This window comes from Platalea leucorodia, assembly GCF_965183815.1.
Source record: "Platalea leucorodia genome assembly, chromosome: 2".
Lineage (NCBI taxonomy): Eukaryota > Metazoa > Chordata > Aves > Pelecaniformes > Threskiornithidae > Platalea > Platalea leucorodia.
In genome coordinates, this window is record NC_138824.1 from 9718142 (window position 1) to 9738009 (window position 19868).

General features: G+C 42.2%; 1 protein-coding gene across 1 annotated transcript in view; it reads left to right on the plus strand.

Annotated features, from left to right (window-relative positions):
* TYR (tyrosinase) overlaps positions 1-18342 on the plus strand; it is a gene marked incomplete at both ends in the record, with an annotated part of 49139 nt that extends 30797 nt beyond the window's left edge. The window contains 2 exons of the mRNA XM_082304936.1: positions 9386-9567; positions 18119-18342. Of these exons, the coding sequence (XP_082161062.1) occupies positions 9386-9567; positions 18119-18342 (406 nt within the window). The remainder of the gene's footprint in view (positions 1-9385; positions 9568-18118) is intronic.
* Between the last annotated feature and the right edge of the window lie 1526 nt (positions 18343-19868).

A 19868-nucleotide genomic window follows, 5' to 3' on the forward strand; every position in this document is an offset into this window, starting at 1 on the left:
CAAATGTTATCTTTTTTTTTTTTTGCCCATGCAACACACGGTTGCATTTGTATTTCCTTATTTACAAAGCACACAGGACACACCATCATGTCTCATCTGTCTCTTGGGTTTTGCAGTGTTGGACAGCACTGGAGACCTAAATCTGAATGAGAAATAAATATTTCTAGCCAAAAATTGCCCTGGTTTGACAGCAAGGGGTGAAAAAACACACATGATGACAGCTAATTTAAGGAATAAGAATTTCTCTCCTGCACCTAGGAAGAGTCATTGCTGGCTTTCATTGGTGTAAAACAGAGGCTGGCTTGATTAAGAAAAGTGATAGAGTTTAGATCAGATATCTGACTGAATCTCAGCCCAGCTAAGCCTCACTTATACTCACTATTTCTTTCCAGCAGAGGTGCAGAAAAAGCTTCTGCAGGAGTTAGCTTGCTTTGTCAATAACTGGGTTACGATGAGGCCCTCCCTAGTCCTACACTAGAGAATACTGACGTTCCTCTGCACAGATTCCTACACAATTTCCAACACTCAGCTCCTGCTTTTAGTGTTGTGAGCGATGTGTCATGCTCAGCTTATCTATTATCTCCTTTTCCAGTAGGAATAAAGCTCTTTATGTTGTAATCCATCAGCAACTGATCAAATTCAGCACTTGTTGGTTCAGGCTACCCAGTTTTCCAAGAAGGCAGAAACCAAGAATATTTCTGTGAGGTTCATTAACTGGGAAAGTGGATCACAGGCCTTCCCAGCAGGTTAGGCTTTGTGGTACAGGAGCCATGCCCCAGACTTATAGGCAATGGGGTCAAAGCCCCAAGCAGCTATATGGGTTTCCTGGGAAAAGTTAGGCTTTCACAGTGTGACTCACGGAAACTGGCACAGAAAATGGGAAATAGAAATGCAGGACTTCAGCAGCTCGCTCTGAGAGAGCGGTACTTGGTCCTACACCACCAGCAGTGATGTCTGCTCAGGATCATTTTATCTGAATCCTCTGCAGGAGTCAGGTGCCTGAGGAGATTTTTCTCAAAATAGGGGTTGGAGGAGCTGCCGTCTTTTTTATTCTAGAACAGAAACACTTGGAGCACTGATTATTGGAGCAATGACTGGAAGCTGTGTAGCCCTCTGCACCCAAATGAGCATGTTAAGTAGCAATGAGAGATCCAACTGCATCTTCACCAAATGGCTATGGTTATTTAAATTGTTTGACATAAAGAGGAACAGTTTCAGCTGGAAAGGCTGAAGGCCCTTTCTCTTCCCCTAATCCTACAGAGGCATTGAGGGCATTTTAAAGATAAGGGGGAAAAACTGCTCTAAATCACATTGGTAGAGGGAATATTAAAAATTTCTTATAACTCCAGCAGCTGCAGTAACCTTGAAGCTTTCAACAAAGTAGGACATGGGCAAAGAAAGTGGCATTGGTTGTGTCTTAGCTGGCATTGGTTGTGTGGGACTATACCCTTACCGTCTCCCTCCCTCGTTTCCTTTATCTGACACTTTCTGAGCACCCAGTTTGTGCGGTGCCATAAATGAGAACAAAGGAGATGGAAGGAAGTACAGATGCTTGTAGTGGGATGGTGAAGCAGAGCAGTGCCAAGATCCTCAGGCGCCACATGGCTCCCCAGCTCTGGTGGTACTTTGTAACGGGTGGGAAGGTGTCAGCATGGTGCACGTTGTTATACCTCATCCAGAGAATGGTCCTTCAGGGGGCAGCCTGCAGCCAGTGTCAATCTGGCTGAATAAGTAAGGGGCTTGATGTCATCTACACATTGCCCCTCAGTATTGCGGGCGGTCTAGTCCACTGTGGTCCACAAAAACAAACAACCTTTTGGTTCAGAAGGTGGAGTAAAGGGAAACAACAAAGTAGGCCAGACCTTTCCTGAAAATGAATATTCATATTTCAGAGACTTATAACCGAACTACATGGGAATATATGCTGCAAGAAAAAAATCAGAAACACAACATTATATGAGGGAACAGCTCCACTGGGCTAAAACATCCCTTTTTGTCTTTTTTGTACAAGTCTGTGTTTAAAGTGTTAGGGATTGACAAACCTAGTAGCCCAACAGTGGTATGGCTACCACAGCTCCATGTTCTTGGGTCCAACCAGTAATGAGACTGAGCATGTATTCCCAATAGGCACACGTGCACACAATATTTATATATATGCATATGTGCTTGACCAGCTATGCAGATTAACACAAATACAGCACTCACACAAATTCCAACAGCACCAACAACCTCATCCTCTTGCCCACTTTAGCTGACCAGGATGAAAGCCTGTTATGGGAAAATACATAGACATAAGTGTATATACATACACATACAGTCTGGATCCCTGCACAACTGGCCTTAGATACCCTGTCTACCTGGGAGCTGCCCCTGGATCCCCTGGTCTCTCGGTTGCCTCACCCACAGGCAGACACACACATGCACTCATGCACAAACAGACCTCTCCGGTAGCTGGTCCAGGGTCTGGCATAGAAGTAACTTGACAGTGGTACTGCAAGGGTTTGTGGAAGAGGCGTCGTGCCCAAGGATGCTTGCTGCATGCTGCAGCTTGGAAGCGATGGTGGAAGCCTGGATGTTCCCCAGCATCTGGGACTGGACACAGAGCAAGCACTGTAACCCCAGGCAGTCCTTAGCGGTGATTCAACAGCGGGGGAGGCATAGCCTCAGAGGCCTTGGATGGGTTTCTCACAATAATTGAGGGCAGCATCTTAATTTTTAATCAGACACTTGCATTATGGCCGGTGCAATTTGTTTACAATCTGCCTGAGAGTCCCTGTAGTGTCTTTAGCCAACTTAAAACAAAAAGAAAAAAATGACACCGCAATAAAACCGCACGCATTGGCAAAGAGTACAGTGCCTTCACTTTACAACCTCAGCATTAGCAGCTCTTCCAGGACTGAAGTACCAATGTTTCCCCCAAATGCTTGGGATGGGAATTACCTGAGGTTACTTTGTAATACCAGTGGACTAGTGCCAACTTTTAAAGTGATGACTACTGTGTAATCACAGTCCTTGGACTGGCATTTCAGCTTTCCTCAATTTGTTTCCTTTTCCCCTTCTTTCCAAATGCAAATACATGTTGCTTGCCAGATTTCTTTTACAGAATGTCAGATCTCATGATACTGAAATAAATTGTATAAATGAGCTCTAAGCAACAACGTTCTACCTTCCTTCTGCCATAGTCAGCCTGATCTAGCCTCAGTCTCACAACTGTAGATGAGGAATGAAAGTCTGTTTCAAATCTGGCACAACTACAGACACGGCTTCATATTTGAATGTGATAAAGTTATTAGTGGCTTATGAAGTTGCCACCTAGCAGCTGAGCCGTTAGTACTGTCTGAGTGCAGGCTTAGCTGAGGAATGGATTTATCAGGCTACTGAGAAAAAAAGGGCACAGTTTCATTGTTGCTTTCAGTCAGCTTAACCTGCCACATAGGTTAAGAAGAAGAAACAGTCCTGCTCACCAATTAGTGCTACCCAGAGGTGCTCACCTCTGTTCCTGCCTTGTGCTGATACTGGCCATCATGCCAAAGCATGATGAATCAGGTCCGTGACTTTCTCTCCTCTCAGCTATCCCAGAACAAACAGAAACAGATGAGATGTTTGGTTTTAAACGAAATCAGTTCCTTAATCCTGGTTATGGCACAGTCATGCAAATGCTTACAAGGAAAGTGAGGACAAGAAGGTAGGAGGAAAGCAGGACTGTGACCTCAGTAGTGGTATGGACCTAGATTGACCATGACCCTTCACCATAAGGGGACTGTAGTCCTCCCACTGGGGACACCTGCAGTGTCATACATGTTCCTGGTTGCATGGCAGAGGAATTCATATAGAGGTACCAAACCTTTATCCTCCCCTTTTCCCTCTCTCCCGCTGTCCTTAATTGCAAGGTAAAACACGCCAGATTAAACTTCTAGAAAATCTTCCTAAAGGGCCAGTTAGGTTTACACTATGTGTCAGTGTCATTGCGGTAGTTCAATACAACAAAATCTTTAATTACAGATATTTAAGGTCTGGTTTCTCCTCCTACACTGCAATCGGTCAAGTGTAGCTCTGCTCACGACTGTGGAGGCACACTGTTGGGAAACAGCTCTTAGGAGAGACTCTTTTCAAAATGATAAAGAAAATGCCTACTCTCATTGTTTTACTCTACTTTTTCCAGGTTTTAAGATTTCTTTCCTGTGAGCAGCATCTTTTTTCAGAGCACAAAAGACTATCCGGAGCAGTATGAAGTTATCCAGCCCATATACAGCAGTGTTCTTATACTCTGCTTGATATTTCCCACTGGTAATATAAACCCATTTATTTCTTGACTCATCCTTTCATTAGCTATAATCTCATTGCATATATTATTCATAGAATAATATGAATTCAGAAATATATATTGGTGGCCTTTTTTTAATCATCCTCAAATCAATCTTATTTTTCCCTCCATTCTTTAAACCAAGTTTTTTTTTTTTTTTAAGTTAATTTTCCAGTAGGGCTCGTTTCATTTCACTTTGTATAATCTGGAGGATTTATGGTTTATCTCTGCTAGATCCCAGGTTGGGTTCTTCCCATTTCCATTCCCTGAATAAAATTCCCAATGACTTTTGATTAGCTCTTCTCTTCTTTCCTTTATCCATCCTTGTATTCCCTACCACACTCACATCCCATCTGCTGTCTTCAGCACTGCCAACATTTCCCAAATGACACCAGTCTAGCTGGGATTGCGATGCTAAAAAAGTCTCCGTGTCTGGAAAATGTCACTCCTACCTATACAAATAACTAATTATCTGCTTGCCCTCTTTGTCTACATGCTGAGGAAGAATGTAACCAACCAGACTGCTGTAGGAGTCAGACAGATTTCTCTCTCACTGAATTTCTGCCCAGTACTTTTTTTGCATAGAAGAAATATGGAGATTGGATATCAGAGAGTCCTGATCTGATTCTTTAGCTGTCTTTTTGTTACCTTTAGTCTCATTACATCAAGAAAGGGAGGAAAAGTGGAATAAAATGGCCCTTCAGATGTCATTTAATTCATAGTCCTGCTTTTTCAGGCTCTCAGGGCCAGGGAAGGATGCAGAGGTTCATATGAAGAGAACATAAAAGCAGTGGTTTGCCAAGATAACCAACAATTCCAGGGAGTTCAGGTCTGCTGTTCTGCTGTAATCCTGACTTTCCTACCAGGAACTTTGTCACTCCATGAAGGGACCAGCTAATTGCATCAGCATTTTGTCTCTCTGCATGTAGCTTTAATTCTGCAGCCCTAAGCTCTTCCGAATTTGCAGCCACTGAGCAAAGCACAGAAAACAAGTATATATTTTCAAGGTACTAAAAGGAAATAACTTACAACATGGCTGCTTTGAAAGGAAGAAAAGAAAAACTTCTATCAACAGTAAGTGGATCAACATCTGATGATGGAAATATTGATTACTCTCTCTATCATGGAAACTACATGCCCGTTATCGGATAAAGCAACTGTTTCTGTAAGCCAAGGCACATGAATGAATTGTCAGATGATCCACTGTAGCTGTTCAGATGTGTTCTCCTAGCCTACAAACAGGATAGCACTGCACGAAGGAGAGCACATATGATGCTAAAACTGCCTTAAACGTAGCCAGGGATTGAGAAAGCACCTTATTTGAGGAAAAAAGTATCCTACAACATGTAATTCAGTGGTCCCAGTATTCTGAAACAAAAGACAGTGTGATTGTTTTCTCTATAGATAGACTTTTTTTTTGGCCCAAGACTTTTCAGTTAAAACAAGTCCCCAAGAACAGGGGTACTGTGCCAATGTCACAACCTGGCTGATAGCAAAAGCCATAGGCTGCTTCAGGATTTCAGCTTTCCTTAAAAATGTATGAAGGGAGTTAACAACCTCAGTTGAGGAATCATAAAATGTAACTCTCAGATATGAAATGGCTTATGGTGCCCAACAAGAACTATTTGTACTTCACAACAGAGATGTAGCTTAAGTTGTACCTTCTCCATGGATTTTCTCCCCAACGGGATGCAATTGGGAGGTTTATTTTTCCACTCAGCTGGGAAACCTTTCTTGAAAGGCAAGGGTAAGGTTCCTTTTCTTACAAAATATGAGTAAGGCAGGGAAATGGCAGTGCCCCACTTTTAAAAGAAGAAATACAAACAGATGAGGATGTAAAAAATACTACTGATATATTAAATCTGTCAGTTTTCTCAGGCAAAAGAAGAAAAACATGAAGATCCTTATGAAAATACAGAGCATCATGCATTATCTTGCCAAGAAAAAATTAGTATTGTGAGCTCATCTTACTGAACAAGCTGGGAACAAGACTTTAAGTGGAAAGAATATATGCAACTTCACCCAATTGCTTTAGTAGCAAGCAGAATATGATCCTAATCTTTCAAAGTGTCCAAAAAAAAAAAAAAAAAAAAGCCAAGATAAATGCACAGGGCCAGCTATTCTAAAGAGAGTAATGGAAAGTGTGACTCTTAAAACCCTAATGGATGTTTCTGAGCTTTCTACAGTGGCATACAGATATGCTAGAGGAAACAGTTTTCAGTAAAGATTATAAGATTTTATGCTGGGTAAAGGAAAGAACTGTTCATAAACAACTAATGAATTGTGCAACGTATCTTGTGCATCAGCACAACGCATCATATCAGTAATTAGAGGCATATGATTGCGTCTAAATCTAAAGATCAGCTGCAAGGGCAGACAATTCAATGCTCCTGCTACTGCTAAGAAAAGCTTGATATCTAATGTGGGAACCACACTGCAAATGAAGGAATCCAAAAGTACATATGTTCATTTCCATGGAAATGCTTTGCATTTGCATTCTGCTTGAAAGATTACTGGCCTAAGGATTCTTCTTGAAACTGCTTATGAAACAGCAACATTTCAGTCATCCAGAGAGGATGCTGAATTTCAGGGCATGTCATACAAAGCTATTTCAGGCGAATGACAACTTCTGGCTCTGAGTCTTGTGCTCATCAGCCCTCCAGATTTTCAGAATGTGGCTGCTCAGCGTTTTCTGAAAATCAGGCCCCAAGAAGTACCTCAGATTGAGCATTCAAAAGTTAGGGTACGGATCACAACCAGACTTTGAAAATCTGATCCAAGTCTTATCTCTGCTTTCTTCTTAAAATATTACCATGTCCCCATAACTGAAGTATGTCTGTACCTCTAACAGCCCTGTGCTGCAGGGAATAAGCTATCTCAGCTCCCATCTACAACTGCTAGGAAAACAAGGCACTGATAGTCAGAGTGCCTTGCCCAAGACACGAGTAAAAGCCAGGCAGGGAAAGGACTGGAGTCCAACACACATCCCTACTCCCCTCAAGCTAAACTAATGTCTTCTTTTCCTTTATATTCTATGCCTTTTTTAATGATTACTGAATTTCTCTATGCTGTTCTCCAAAGATGTAATCTGATTACAGTTTCTGTTCAAACTTTCTTGTGATAACTGCAGCTGAAGCCTTGATATCATTGTTTAAATTTATCCATCTGAAAGCTTCAGCTGAACATTATTATTCTGACAAGAGTTTTTCTAGACAGGGCTGATGAAATTAACTGAAGAAGAGAGCCACAAATGAAGATTTTAATCAAGATTAATACCTGCATTGTTAAGGGTTGACAAGATGTATGAACATAGTGATGTTGTCATCTATTAAATCTTTTGATCCTAAAAAAAGAACCAAGGCTTTGGCCCTACCTTTATTTTGATGAGTGTGAGAGGGCTTTAATTTGGTGGGGTAAGCAGTGTGTTTCTCAACACTTCTGCCCAAAGACAGGAGGTAAAAATCTACTGGCAGAATCCCTGGATGCTCTGCAGAGATCCTGATACTGCCGAGCACTTGCATTTGGGTCTGTGTTTCTGAGATAACTTGAGTCCCTGAACAGCTGGTTAATAATTATAAGAGGGGGGAAAGTCTGTGTCCTCCAGCCAGCGGCCAGTGTCAGGGACCAGCAACTGTTGAGCCAAGATTTCAATTAAAGTACAATCTACAGGTCTCTTCAGACCATTTCCACCCCTTGTAACTGATAAACGAATTCAGTGATCCCTTCCTGAGCTCGATGCTGATAATCCCCTCCTACCAACATCTTCTGATCAATCACGGGGTCCCCTTTCTTCACGTATAAGATATCTGCGTCTGCTCCCCTTGCAGCATCTTGCCAACTCCCTTATTCCAACCATCCGGGTGTCTGCTGACAAGCCAAGGTCACCATGTAAACAGCAGGGAATCAGGGGAAGGATTTGAGGATTGAAACAAAGTCAAGAATTGAGCAGAAAAAGCTCAGACGCAAAGGGAGGAGAACTGAGAATGTTTTGGAGGGTTGTTAATTTTTCTTTCCAAACACATCCAGTAGTTGACTTGAAAATGTCAATACAAACTCTTCCCATACTGCAGCCTTTAAGCTTTCTGCTTGCAAGTTAAAGGACAGACATACAGCCCTGCACTGACAGACAGCTAATGGGAGAAACTTCGGCAGAGAAAACTGGAAAGGAGCAGCTGAGGTCAGAGGTGTGGGTAATGGCTTGTATTAGGTTTGCACGGCAAGGTTTTGGTAGTGAGGGGCTGCAGCGGCAGCTTCTGTGAGAAGATGTCAGAATCTGCCCCCATGTCAGATAGAACCAACGCCAGCCGGTTCCAAGATGGTCCCACCACTGGCCAAGGCTGAGCCCATCAGCAATGGTGGTAGCGCCTCTGGGATAACGTATTTAAGAAAGGGTAAAAAAAGCTGGGCAACAGCAGCTGGGAGAGAGGAGTGAGAATATGTAAAACAACTCTGCAGACACCAAGGCCAGTGAAGAAGCTATAGCTGGAGAAAGACTTTTTCCTGATAGCTGACCTGCTTTATCAAGTTTTTGGACTCATACAGCTTATCCCTTCTTCCTCAGATGTTTCCACCTCCTTGGTGATGTCAAACCAACCATGATGTAGCCATACTTTAATGCAGGTGTGAAAAATCTTGGTAAGAAAATAGAGGAAGGGGAACAGGACTGAGCAGCTGGCCACAAGACCATTCAGAACCAGCCATAAATGTTTCTGAGGGTGAGGAGGAAGGACTGAGGTCTTTAATCCTTTTCTCTATATCCTTTGCAGCCATGTGAATTCCTGAGCAGAAAATGCAGTCAGGTCACAGTGAGACAGTGAATTGCATTTATGGAATTTAAAAGCATATTCAGCCTTTCTGCAGCACTGCAGGCCTTTGCTTTTTGTAGGCTTGCATAGGAACTCAGCACTGAAGTAGCTAACCCCAAATGACTTGGAAAGCATTACACGCACATGAACACAAGTCATTGCATGCCACTCTGTTCCCAGGGTTCACAAAAAAAAAGCATCAACACTTCTTTTTAATCTTCAAGAAGAAAAATTCTGCCAATCTCCACCATTAATTGACATGCTTTTTCTTCTACAGCATTTTTGAGCGATGGTTAAGAAGACACAGGCCCATGCTAGAAGTTTACCCAGCAGCCAATGCACCCATTGGGCACAATCGAGAAAATTACATGGTCCCCTTCATCCCCCTTTACAGGAATGGAGAATTTTTTAAACCCTCAAGAGAGCTGGGGTATGACTATGAGTATCTGCAAGAACCAGGTAACGTTATTATTTTGAGTAAATGTCAGATTTGTTGCTATAACCTGGAATATGTCTGTAAAATATGTCTAAAAAATCCAGCACTTAAAACAGTGATCCACTGACTTTCTGCTAGCCCTATGGTTATTAGTAGTACAGTAGGAGTAGTACAGGCCTCCTTATTGTCTATGGGAAGGGTTAAAAATTTGTTAAAGATATAAAGTTGCCTGGAACTGAGGATTGTTCGGATACTTTGGCCCAATCCTTTATAGAACTGGGCCATTGGAATGATCAGATCTGTTACGTTCACCACTGCCAAAAGCTACCCAGGATGTGGCATGCAGTTATCCTTGCAAAGCACTGGCCACTGAACAGGCAGGTTACTGGGCTTATTTGCTTTCCCTATTTGAGGCAGAAAACTTTCTGTGAACATGTCTCTTCAATTAAAAGGCAATTAAGAGCTGAAAGTCCAATTACTATACAGCAAAAGCACCAGGGACATTTTAGCAATGCTAACATTCTTATAGCTTGCTTTTTGTCTTTACCAAAACAATATTAGGGCATCCCTGCTTTTCTGACAGAATTTGCTTACTAACGGGGGTGTATGGTTTCTGCATACTTGATAAACTGTCCAATCATGCATTTATCTTGTTTGTTCTTTTCTCAAGTAAAATCTAGCTTGTGATTTAAAGTCACCCAGAAAACACATTTTTGACTATTTCATGTGTAACAGAAGGAATCTGCAACTGTCCTGTATACTTGTTAAGGCCATTTTAGTACTACAACCCAGGGACAGAAGTCAATATTTCTCGTAACATGCCATAAACAATTTGGTCAACCCCAAGTATTCAGACAGAAAATAATCTAATAAGTGCTTCAAATATAATATCAAAATTATTATTTTGATGTTATTAGTAGTAATTTTGCCTTTTTATTCATGTTGCCATAACTTAATTCCTCATCAAGACCAGAAATATTTATACATATTTTTAATGAAAGCCACTCATTTCCTAAAACCACATTATTCCAAAAATTGTACCACTAAAAAACTGCCAAATACCATGATTTTCAGAAACACTGAATCCTCAATTGGTACTGCAAAAGGAAGCAAATGGTAAACTATTTACTATTTAACAATTCACTTCTGTTGTTTCCTGGTCTCTCCCCTTTTCCCAGGGGATCACACGGTCCTCAGAAAAGGGAATTCTTATTAAATTCTGCCTGTGTTTTTAACACTGAGGTAAGGAAAGTAGTTCCTTAATTATTTTGAAAGATCAACACAAAGAGTGAAATTCAACCTCATTTAGAAAGCCCAGATAATCCTCAAATGTCGCTCAACCCTTTGTTAATCTCACTGAGACGAAGAGAGCTTAAGTTATTTCTTATCTGAAGGGAAGAACTGGTTACGAATGGAAAATGGTCTGGAATCTCAAAACACAGATATGGATTTTCTCAGTACTCCAGTGTTTAAACCCAGATTTTTTCCAGATAGGAATGCTGGGTTCCTGTTCAGAGGAACATCGGAGTAAACAGGAGCTCCTTGGTAGAGGAGCTGAAGCGGGAAAGCCTGCTGACCCTCCCTGAAAGCTCTGAATGGAGAACAGAAAGTCTGTGACTGGCAGGCAGGAGTCACTAGACAAATAGGAAAAAGTTACAAAGAGAAAAAAAAATCATAGCAGCGAAGATATGGGTGGTCAAGAAGAGGCAGCATTTCTGCAGATCTTCCAAGTGAGGAGGAAGAGGAAAGGCAGAGGAACAGGACAGGACAGAGCGAGGAATGAGCACACAAGACCTGGCTCCGTCCTGCCCTCAAGACCTGGCTTGTTTGCTTTTGAAGCTGGAGGAAAGCAGCAAGGGCTGCAGTTCTGAGTTACAGCACTAGCGACTCAGTAGAGACGAAGCAGGACTACATACAGCATGATGAGGCTGGTTACAAGAAATATCTTTTGGAAAGAATCCAATGACAAAATGGCATTTTAATGCTAAATTATATTGTTGCTGTTCCCCTGAGGAAGTGCTGATGCCTGGAGCCCTGCTTTCCACTGAAAAGCAAATCAGTGTGTGACAGTATGTGGTTATTTTAATTGCAGCTTCATTTATTTTTATACATACGACAGCCCTGGTCACAAACAGTGTGCGTGGAAATCCATCTCTCAGGAATCAAAGACACATGTCAGAGTCTAGTTACCGGGGAGCTGATCTGAGCAGAAACTAGAGCAGACACCCAGCTTTCCTTGACACGAGAACCGTGAACTGTAAAATTACCACAACCCGCATGGCTTACTGAAAACGAACATTTGTTAGCATCAATAAAAAAGATTTGGAAGACTAACGGCACCACCTAGCAATAGCTGTCAAAACAATTTTCTATGGCAAGAGCTATTCCAAGCACTTACATTTCAGGGTCTGGACTAAGTCTTTTCTATTTTTTTTTCTTCCAGAAATAGGAACAGATAAACCTGTAGACACAGACTTGACTTTTCCCCAGAAAATCTCCCTCTCTCAGTGGGAACAATTTGATGACCACTACATGTGTAGCCGGGTGATTCACATTTTTGTTGGAAAAGCAGGCAGCTACCCAATTATAAACCCAGGAATCGAACCATCACTTGCAATTTTTGGACATCTTAACCGGGGATCTTTGACACTCGGGGCAAAGCAAGGGATAAGAGTGTTGTGATTACAGTGTAGAAGGCCAGGTTGCTCAGGGATGTGTTGCAGGAGGAGAGCTCAGATCCAGAGTTTGACTGCAGCTCATTTCTGTTTCTGGCTCTTCAGCAATTTGGTTGCAAAATCACATCCAGGCAAGTAGAAAATGTGGCAGCTGGCAAATATGGTATCACCATGGAGGGAATCTGCTGAGTCTCCCGACTCAGGAGCACACGCTGTTGGCCACAACGTGAAAGGGCGATGTTATGCATGTAAAAGCCTATGATAAAATAGTGACATGCACAATAAAATGTGGATGCCAGGACAACAGAAAGCCCTTAAAGGTGACAGTACTTGCAAAATGCTGTCTTGGGAAGTAGTTTACATTTCTGAATTAAATAAAAGATGAGAAGACAGCATTTTGGCCCCTGGTTTTCTTCAGGCAGAGATAAGGAGGTGTAGATTAAGGTTAATTAATACAGAAGGAGAGAACCAAAGAAAACAGGATGCAAAAATATATTCCTCAGAGAAAAGAGTACGAGCAGATATTTTGATGGTTATATAATGATGCTTGATGGAGCAACAGAAATATAGATTTTAAAAAACTTTGTGGTTTTTTTTTTTCTTTTTCCTGGGAGCCATTTAGGGGTAGGAAACTATCTTTTGGTGAGTTATTAACACCCTAGTTACCCTAGTACCACACTATTGTGGTGATATCAGGTATCCTATAGCCAGATCTCACCTCTTTTTTGAGAGATTTATATAAACTGTGAAGGAGCGCTTATGAAGTGCAAGTGTTCACTGAGGTTGTCAAACAAAAAGTAAACAGCATTATTCTATAAATACATCCAGAAATATTTGATTTATCTCCTCTCAATACTCCAAAGTAATGAATTTTTGCCAGTGTCGTGATTTAACCCCAGTCGGCAACTAAGCACCACCCAGACGCTCACTCATTCCCCCCTCCCGCTGGGATGGGGGAGAGAATCGGAACGGTAAAAGTGAGAAAACTCATGGATTGAGATAAAGACAGTTTAATAGGTAAAGCAAAAGCCGTGCACACAAGCAAAGCAAAACAAGGAATTCATTCACTCCTTCCCATCGGCAGGCAGGTGTTCAGCCATCTCCAGGAAAGCAGGGCTCCATCACACGTAACGGTTACTTGGGAAGACAAACGCCATCACTCTGAATGTCCTCCCTTCCTCCTTCTTCCCCCAGCTTTATGTGCTGAGCGTGACGCCGTATGGTGTGGGATAGCCCTTTGGTCAGCTGGGGCCAGCTGTCCCAGCTGTGTCCCCTCCCAGCTCCTTGTGCACCCCCAGCCTCCTCGCTGGTGGGGTGGGGTGAGGAGCAGAAAAGGCCTTGACTCTGTGTAAGCACTGCTCAGCAATCATGAAAACATCCCTGTGTTATCAACACTGCTTTCAGCACAAATCCCAAACATAGCCCCATACCAGCTACTATGAAGAAAATTAACTCTATCCCAGCCAAAACCAGCACAGCCAGTAATCCACTCTGTGGATGTGCCATCATTGCCAGCAAGTGGGCAGGACTCCACAGCAATGTTACTACGTGGAAGTAACAGGCAGAGACAACTCTAATCAACTTCAGCACCGAAAAATGAATTATAAAGCTGTCGTTAGCCATGCAGAAATGGTCTGACTGTTTCTAGAGACAGCCACATGATGAAGGGTGGGTCATAGTTTCCTGATTTACTCACCTTGGGCTGAAGGCAGAACTGAAAGGGAGCAGCTTGAGTTTACACCATTAGATACTGTAGCTCTACCATAAACAACCCACTAACACCCACTGCACGGCATCTCTTCCAGTCCAAAGATAGTGGACTACGGCTGACAGTCTCCTCCAGATTTTCTCTCATTGTTGTCAGATGACAACTTTTCAAAAGACTTTCTAAGCTGGAAGGAGACCACGATTAAGTTAGCAGGAGCTGTGACCTTTCCATCACTGCAGAGACAAGTGATCCTGCCTTAAGACAGACTGAGGGACTCAATAACTTGAATCTGTCTCAGATCATCTTCCTAGTTTTTGATTGTGGAAGTCTCACTGGTAGTTCCTTTGACCACCCAGCGGGACGCAATCAGTGAACTATACACACACAAGAAATGGCAGAAACCAAATAGAAAGAACTGGCTCACCAGGATAAGAAAAAAGTTGCAAGCTTGATGTAATAAGATATGTTTGTGCTGCCTCAAGATTTGCTTTAAAATCTGGTGTTCATTAATTACCCATGTTAGGGGTAGAAAAGCATGTAAAATGGAATAGCAAGACTGCCAATGTATCAGTGGGGCATATGGCAATAGAAAAATGATAGAAAATTTGGTTTGTTTACTTCTTGACTGGCCAGAGTTTTTATTTCCAATTTGTGGAATTTAACCCTGGAAAGACTTTGTCATCCTCTAGTTTACATAGAAGGAATATCTAAAATATATAAATATTCTTCCAAAAAGTTTTTAAATATTAAGGGTTTTTTTTCATCCTTGGGATCCATTATATTAACAATGTAGTTTGACATTAACACAAAAGGAAGATTTCAGGATGCCCAATAATAGATTGGCCATAGCACATTTCTTCAATCGTCATGGAAAGTCCACATTATTACCCTAAATACAGGAGACACACTTCAAGTTAAAATTGCACTATTGTGGTTTCCTACCCTCTCAATGACATCTAGAAACCCACACAAAAAGGACTGCCTGGTATTTTTAAATTACATTAAGAAAGAATGATCTGACATATTAAGAGTAAGAAATTATTTGTTGCTGTTACCTAGAGCTAACTCTCTCTTTCAGAAGAAAGAGTATGTCAAGAGTTGAATGCTAAGACCATGGCTGAGGTTAATCACTGCTATTTTCCTATCAGAAAGAGCAAGATGAGGAGATATTGTTGGTATTAGTCACTAATAGGAGGGTAGATATCAAGCACCAGCCTGACCTTGCTTCCTCTTGCTTTGTCATGAACCTATTGACTGAAAGAGCAGTTTTAATCGATGTTTGTGGCAGCTTCCAGTGAGGATTATCATCTGACTCCAAACACTGATATAACAGGAATGGAATTGGCGTTGGCTAACGTCTCCCACAAAGCAGCTATGTGTTGTGTCCCCGTCCCCCCCTTGAGGCTTTTCCCAGGTAGTCACCAGCAAACACAGTTGCTGAGCTCTTGGGCCTTGCACAGTTAGAGATTAAAGATTTATGATAACGGAATACTTGAAATCCCAGTTTGCATGAGTTTGGCTCGGCAGCCAGTCCAGTCACAGTTTACTGTTGCATTACAGTCACAGGTTAACAGATTATAGGGTGTCCTGGGGTGCTCCATCCTCTGACACCCAAGAGTTGCCATGGCAACTTTATGATAGCGATGCCAAACACCTTTTGAGCAGCAAAAAGAAACAGGCAGTAGCTGCCAGGAGGTGGCTTTTGGCTTTGAGCTAATTACAGAAACCGTACAGACTGAGGCTGAAAGCAAGAGAAGGGCATGTTTGACTAATTATCAGGATATAATAAAATAGATTAATCCCTTCTGAAAGGGTCTGACATGAAATGTGACATCTCACCATCTCAAAGTCATGCGGTGTTTTACCAGGGAGAAGATAGCTCAGACCTCCAACTAACATTGATGGAGGAGATGGTTCAAGGACAAAGTATGAATTTAAGATGTCACTTAGAAAACCCTCATATCCCAGATAAATTCTGCAAGGAAGAGAACTTTGTGATAATGCTCTTTTTCCATAATATTAAAACAGTATCAAGTTCTTATTATGTATCAATTTTCTTTTATTATATGCATACTCCAGTTTAAATAGCCAGATTGTTTCTAATTTAGACATGTTTGTAATATAAATATTAAAAAGTTGGGTTAAAAAACATTGGAGTTACAAAGTCAAGCACACAATGTTAAGAAATGCCAGCATTAAAGTTGTCTATATAGCCATAATTCACCCTCCACCCCTACCTGTATGTATTATCTTTATTTGCACACTGTTTTTCCCCAGACCCCCACCTCATTCCCTCCACAGCATAGACAGCATTCATTAAGAACCAGATGTCCAATCCTTTTTACATTTGATTTTTGTTTTCCCGGTTAAGCAGTGGGCAGCCCAATGTATGATTTATCGCACATTTTTAAAATGCTATCCTGAAGATGTTTCCTCTAACATTTTGGTGCTGATTGCTATAGCAGCCGAGTCCTGCAGAAACATTAATTTATATTCACAATACAAAGGATTCAATGAATGGTACTGTCCTCATTTGACAGATGAGAAATGAAGGATTAAATAGCTAATGTACCTCATACTCAGAGATTTGTGGAGTTCACTCTGAAACATCAAGAAGCTATTTTTTTTTGTAATTCTTAGTGCTATATAGCATTTATATGTCTAATGAGGTCAGAGGCAGAAGGCTGAACACACAGGTTCTTGCAAATACAATCTCAGAATACAAAGTTGGATTAACTGGAAAACAAGGACCAGAGAGATAGCAACCAAACATTCCCCAAAGTGAAGCTGAGTTGTAGGGACAAACAAACTATATTCTGCCTAAACTCAGCCTCAAATGGAATTACATCTCAGAAAGTTATTCAGACATCAAGTGCTAAGGATAGCTTAACCTTAAAGGTGCTGCAAACCAAAAGCATCTTTTCAGAGCACAGTGCACGTAACAGCAAACACTCGGAAGCACCATGATCCAGGAAGAAATAGGGGATTACTTTTCTGGGCGCCAGTGAAAAGGCAAGATGGAGGAAGATGTTTATAGCCTTTGTGGGAGTAGAGCACATTAAATATGGTTGAGCACATCTAAATCAGTCCAGATGCATGAACACTATTTTAAAATAAACAACCACAGGGGGGTCCTCCATAGGGGTCCCCTTTTCTTTCCCTAATAGCTAGTAATTACAGCTAATAATAGTAATTACAGCTAGTAATTGGGAGATGTGGCTTCCAAATCCTCCTTGGCCCAAGGGGACAAGTATTCCCATTTCTCAAATTCAAGCCAACAGGTTGTTGGGTGCACTGTGAACAGGTCGCTTTCCAACTTCTATCGTGAAGTGAGAGCCCCGTAGGGCAGGGTTTTCACAATTCATTAAGCCATAGTGAGAAAAACAGAGACACAGACACATACATTCATACCACAAAGCAAGAAGGCAGCTGATTATCTAACCAGTGAGAAGCTGCCCTGGATTCACCAAAGAAAGACGATTTCTTGTGCGGAGAGGGACCAGAGAATAATCTTCTACTGACTCTCCCCACACAAGAACTATCAAATGAAACGAACAGGGGGCAGGGTTCAAAATTAGTGAAGGGAAGCTGTTTTTTTCCACTCAATATGTAGTTAAGGCAGAGATCTCCTTGCTGCAAGGAGTTGTGATAAAAGTTCAAAGAGCAGCTAGAAAAGCTGATGGAAGAAAAAAGAAAAAATCCTCCAATGACTATTATATACAACACCACCACATCTGGTTCAGGAAATCCCTGAGCTGCAAATTGTTGGAGGCTGGGTAAGTACTTTGTGAAAGGATTGTAACAGGCTTGACCTGTTCTTAAACTCTTCCTAGTGCTCTGCCTCGGTTATTGTTGCCAACAGGATGCTGAGCTAGCAGGACCTTCGGCCATCCTGTATCAGACTTCTTGGGTTATAGTCTTACGGTTTTGACAAAACTATAAAGAGCACTGGGGACAGTGAACTCTATTCCTACCTCTAATAGGAAGACTGAGAAACAGGCCATAAGGACTGAAGAGATTTGTTTAAAACTATTTGTGACCTTCAGACAACTTCTACCAATGTCGTCTCTTTTTTCACTTAGCCTTCCAGTATTATCTGTTATACAACTTCTATAAACTGACAGTATATTGCATCATGTAAAAGGACCTCTCTTTTTCTGTTTTTTTTTTTTTTTTTTTTTTTTTTTCCAGCACTTGATTCTTTCCAGGAGTTTTTAACACCCTACCTCGAGCAAGCCCGTCAGATCTGGGGTTGGTTGGTTGGAGCAGCTGTGTTTGGAGGCGTTGTTACTGCCATGCTCACAGGGCTCGTCCTGGCCTGCCAGAAGAAAAGAAGAGGAACTTCTTCAGAGATACAACCCTTGCTCATAGAAAGTGAAGATTACAACAATATATCTTATCAGTCCAATTTCTAGGGGCCTCCAGTAACTCGGTGATGTTACTAAGGTGCTAATCAAGCATACAGTGTTTGATTCATGTTTACAAATACCTTGTTGAGGTGTGCTGCAGAAGCAGGCTGGATAGTCTTGCTCCTCAAGCCTTTTGCAACCTCCAGTGTTGTAGTATCTTACCAGATCCAGTCCTACAAAAATCTCCCAGATCCAACATAAATTACCACGCCACCCAAAGAACACCATGTATTTCCTATGCTTGATTAAATAATGCTCCTGTGAAACCAGACCAGCTTGTGTGTTGGTGGCTTTAATGTATAATTTGCTGTTCTTTTGTTTGCTCTTTTACAGCTGTAGGCTCTAATCCCACAGCCCAATCCATGTGATTGGTGCATGGATTTAGGGAGGGGTGCCTGCCTGCACCTTTGGTGCTGCATTCACTCTGTGTTTGAATGTAAGAGCAGAAAGAGCCCTTTAGTTTAGTAAGCAAAATATGTGATTCTGTGCAGAGTGAATGGCCCACAGACACATTTTTCTTCAAGGATAACAACATTTTCCCTCCAGCTTCCATAATGTCCTGTTTGTCCTTGACTGAATGCCATCAGCAGCAGAAAGCAGGCTCTCGGAAACCATTTCTCACTTGTCTCAAATGCCCCAGTTTGCCCTCTTCTATACTATCTTGCATTTTTCTGGAGAGCTGGGAGGTTTTTAGGAGATGAAGCGTAGTCTCACTGTCCCCACTTCTGTTCAGTTTGACTTAACAATTGCTCATGTTATGGTTGACTTTTGGTTGCTCGGTATGCATATATTCCATAGAGGTAATCCATAAATAACAAAACAAGGTGTGGTGGGTTGACCTCAGCTGGACTCCAGTTGCCCACCAAGCTACTTTATCATTCCCCTTCTCAGCTGGACAGAGGAAAGAAAATACAACAAAAGGCTCGTGGGTTGAGCTAAGGACAGGGAGATCACTCACCAATCACTGTCATGGGCAAAACAGACTCAGCTTGGGGAAAGGAGTTTAATTTATTACCAATCAAAAGTCAGAGTAAGAGAATGAGAAATAAAAACTAAATCTTAAAACACCTTCCCCCCACCCCTCCCTGGGCTCAACTTCACTCCCAATTTCTCTGCCTCCTCCCCACGAGCAGCACAGGGGAGAGGGAATGGGGGTTGGGGTCAGTTCATCACACGTTGTCTCTGCCACTCCTTCCTCCTCCGGGGGAGGATTCCTCACACTCTTCCCCTGCTCCAGCGTGGGGTCCCTCCCACAGGAGACAGTTCTCCACGAACTTCTCCATCGTGAGTCATTCCCAAGGGCTGCAGTTCTTCACGAACTGCTCCAGCGTGGGTCCCTTCCATGGGGTGCAGTCCTTCAGGAACAGACTGCTCCAGCGTGGGTCCCTTCCACAGGGTCACAAGTCCTGCCAGCAAACCTGCTCCAGCCTGGGCTCCTCTCTCCATGGATCCACAGGTTCTGCCAGGAGCCTGCTCCAGTGTGGGCTTCCCACAGGGTCACAGCCTCCTTCAGGCATCCACCTGCTCTGGTG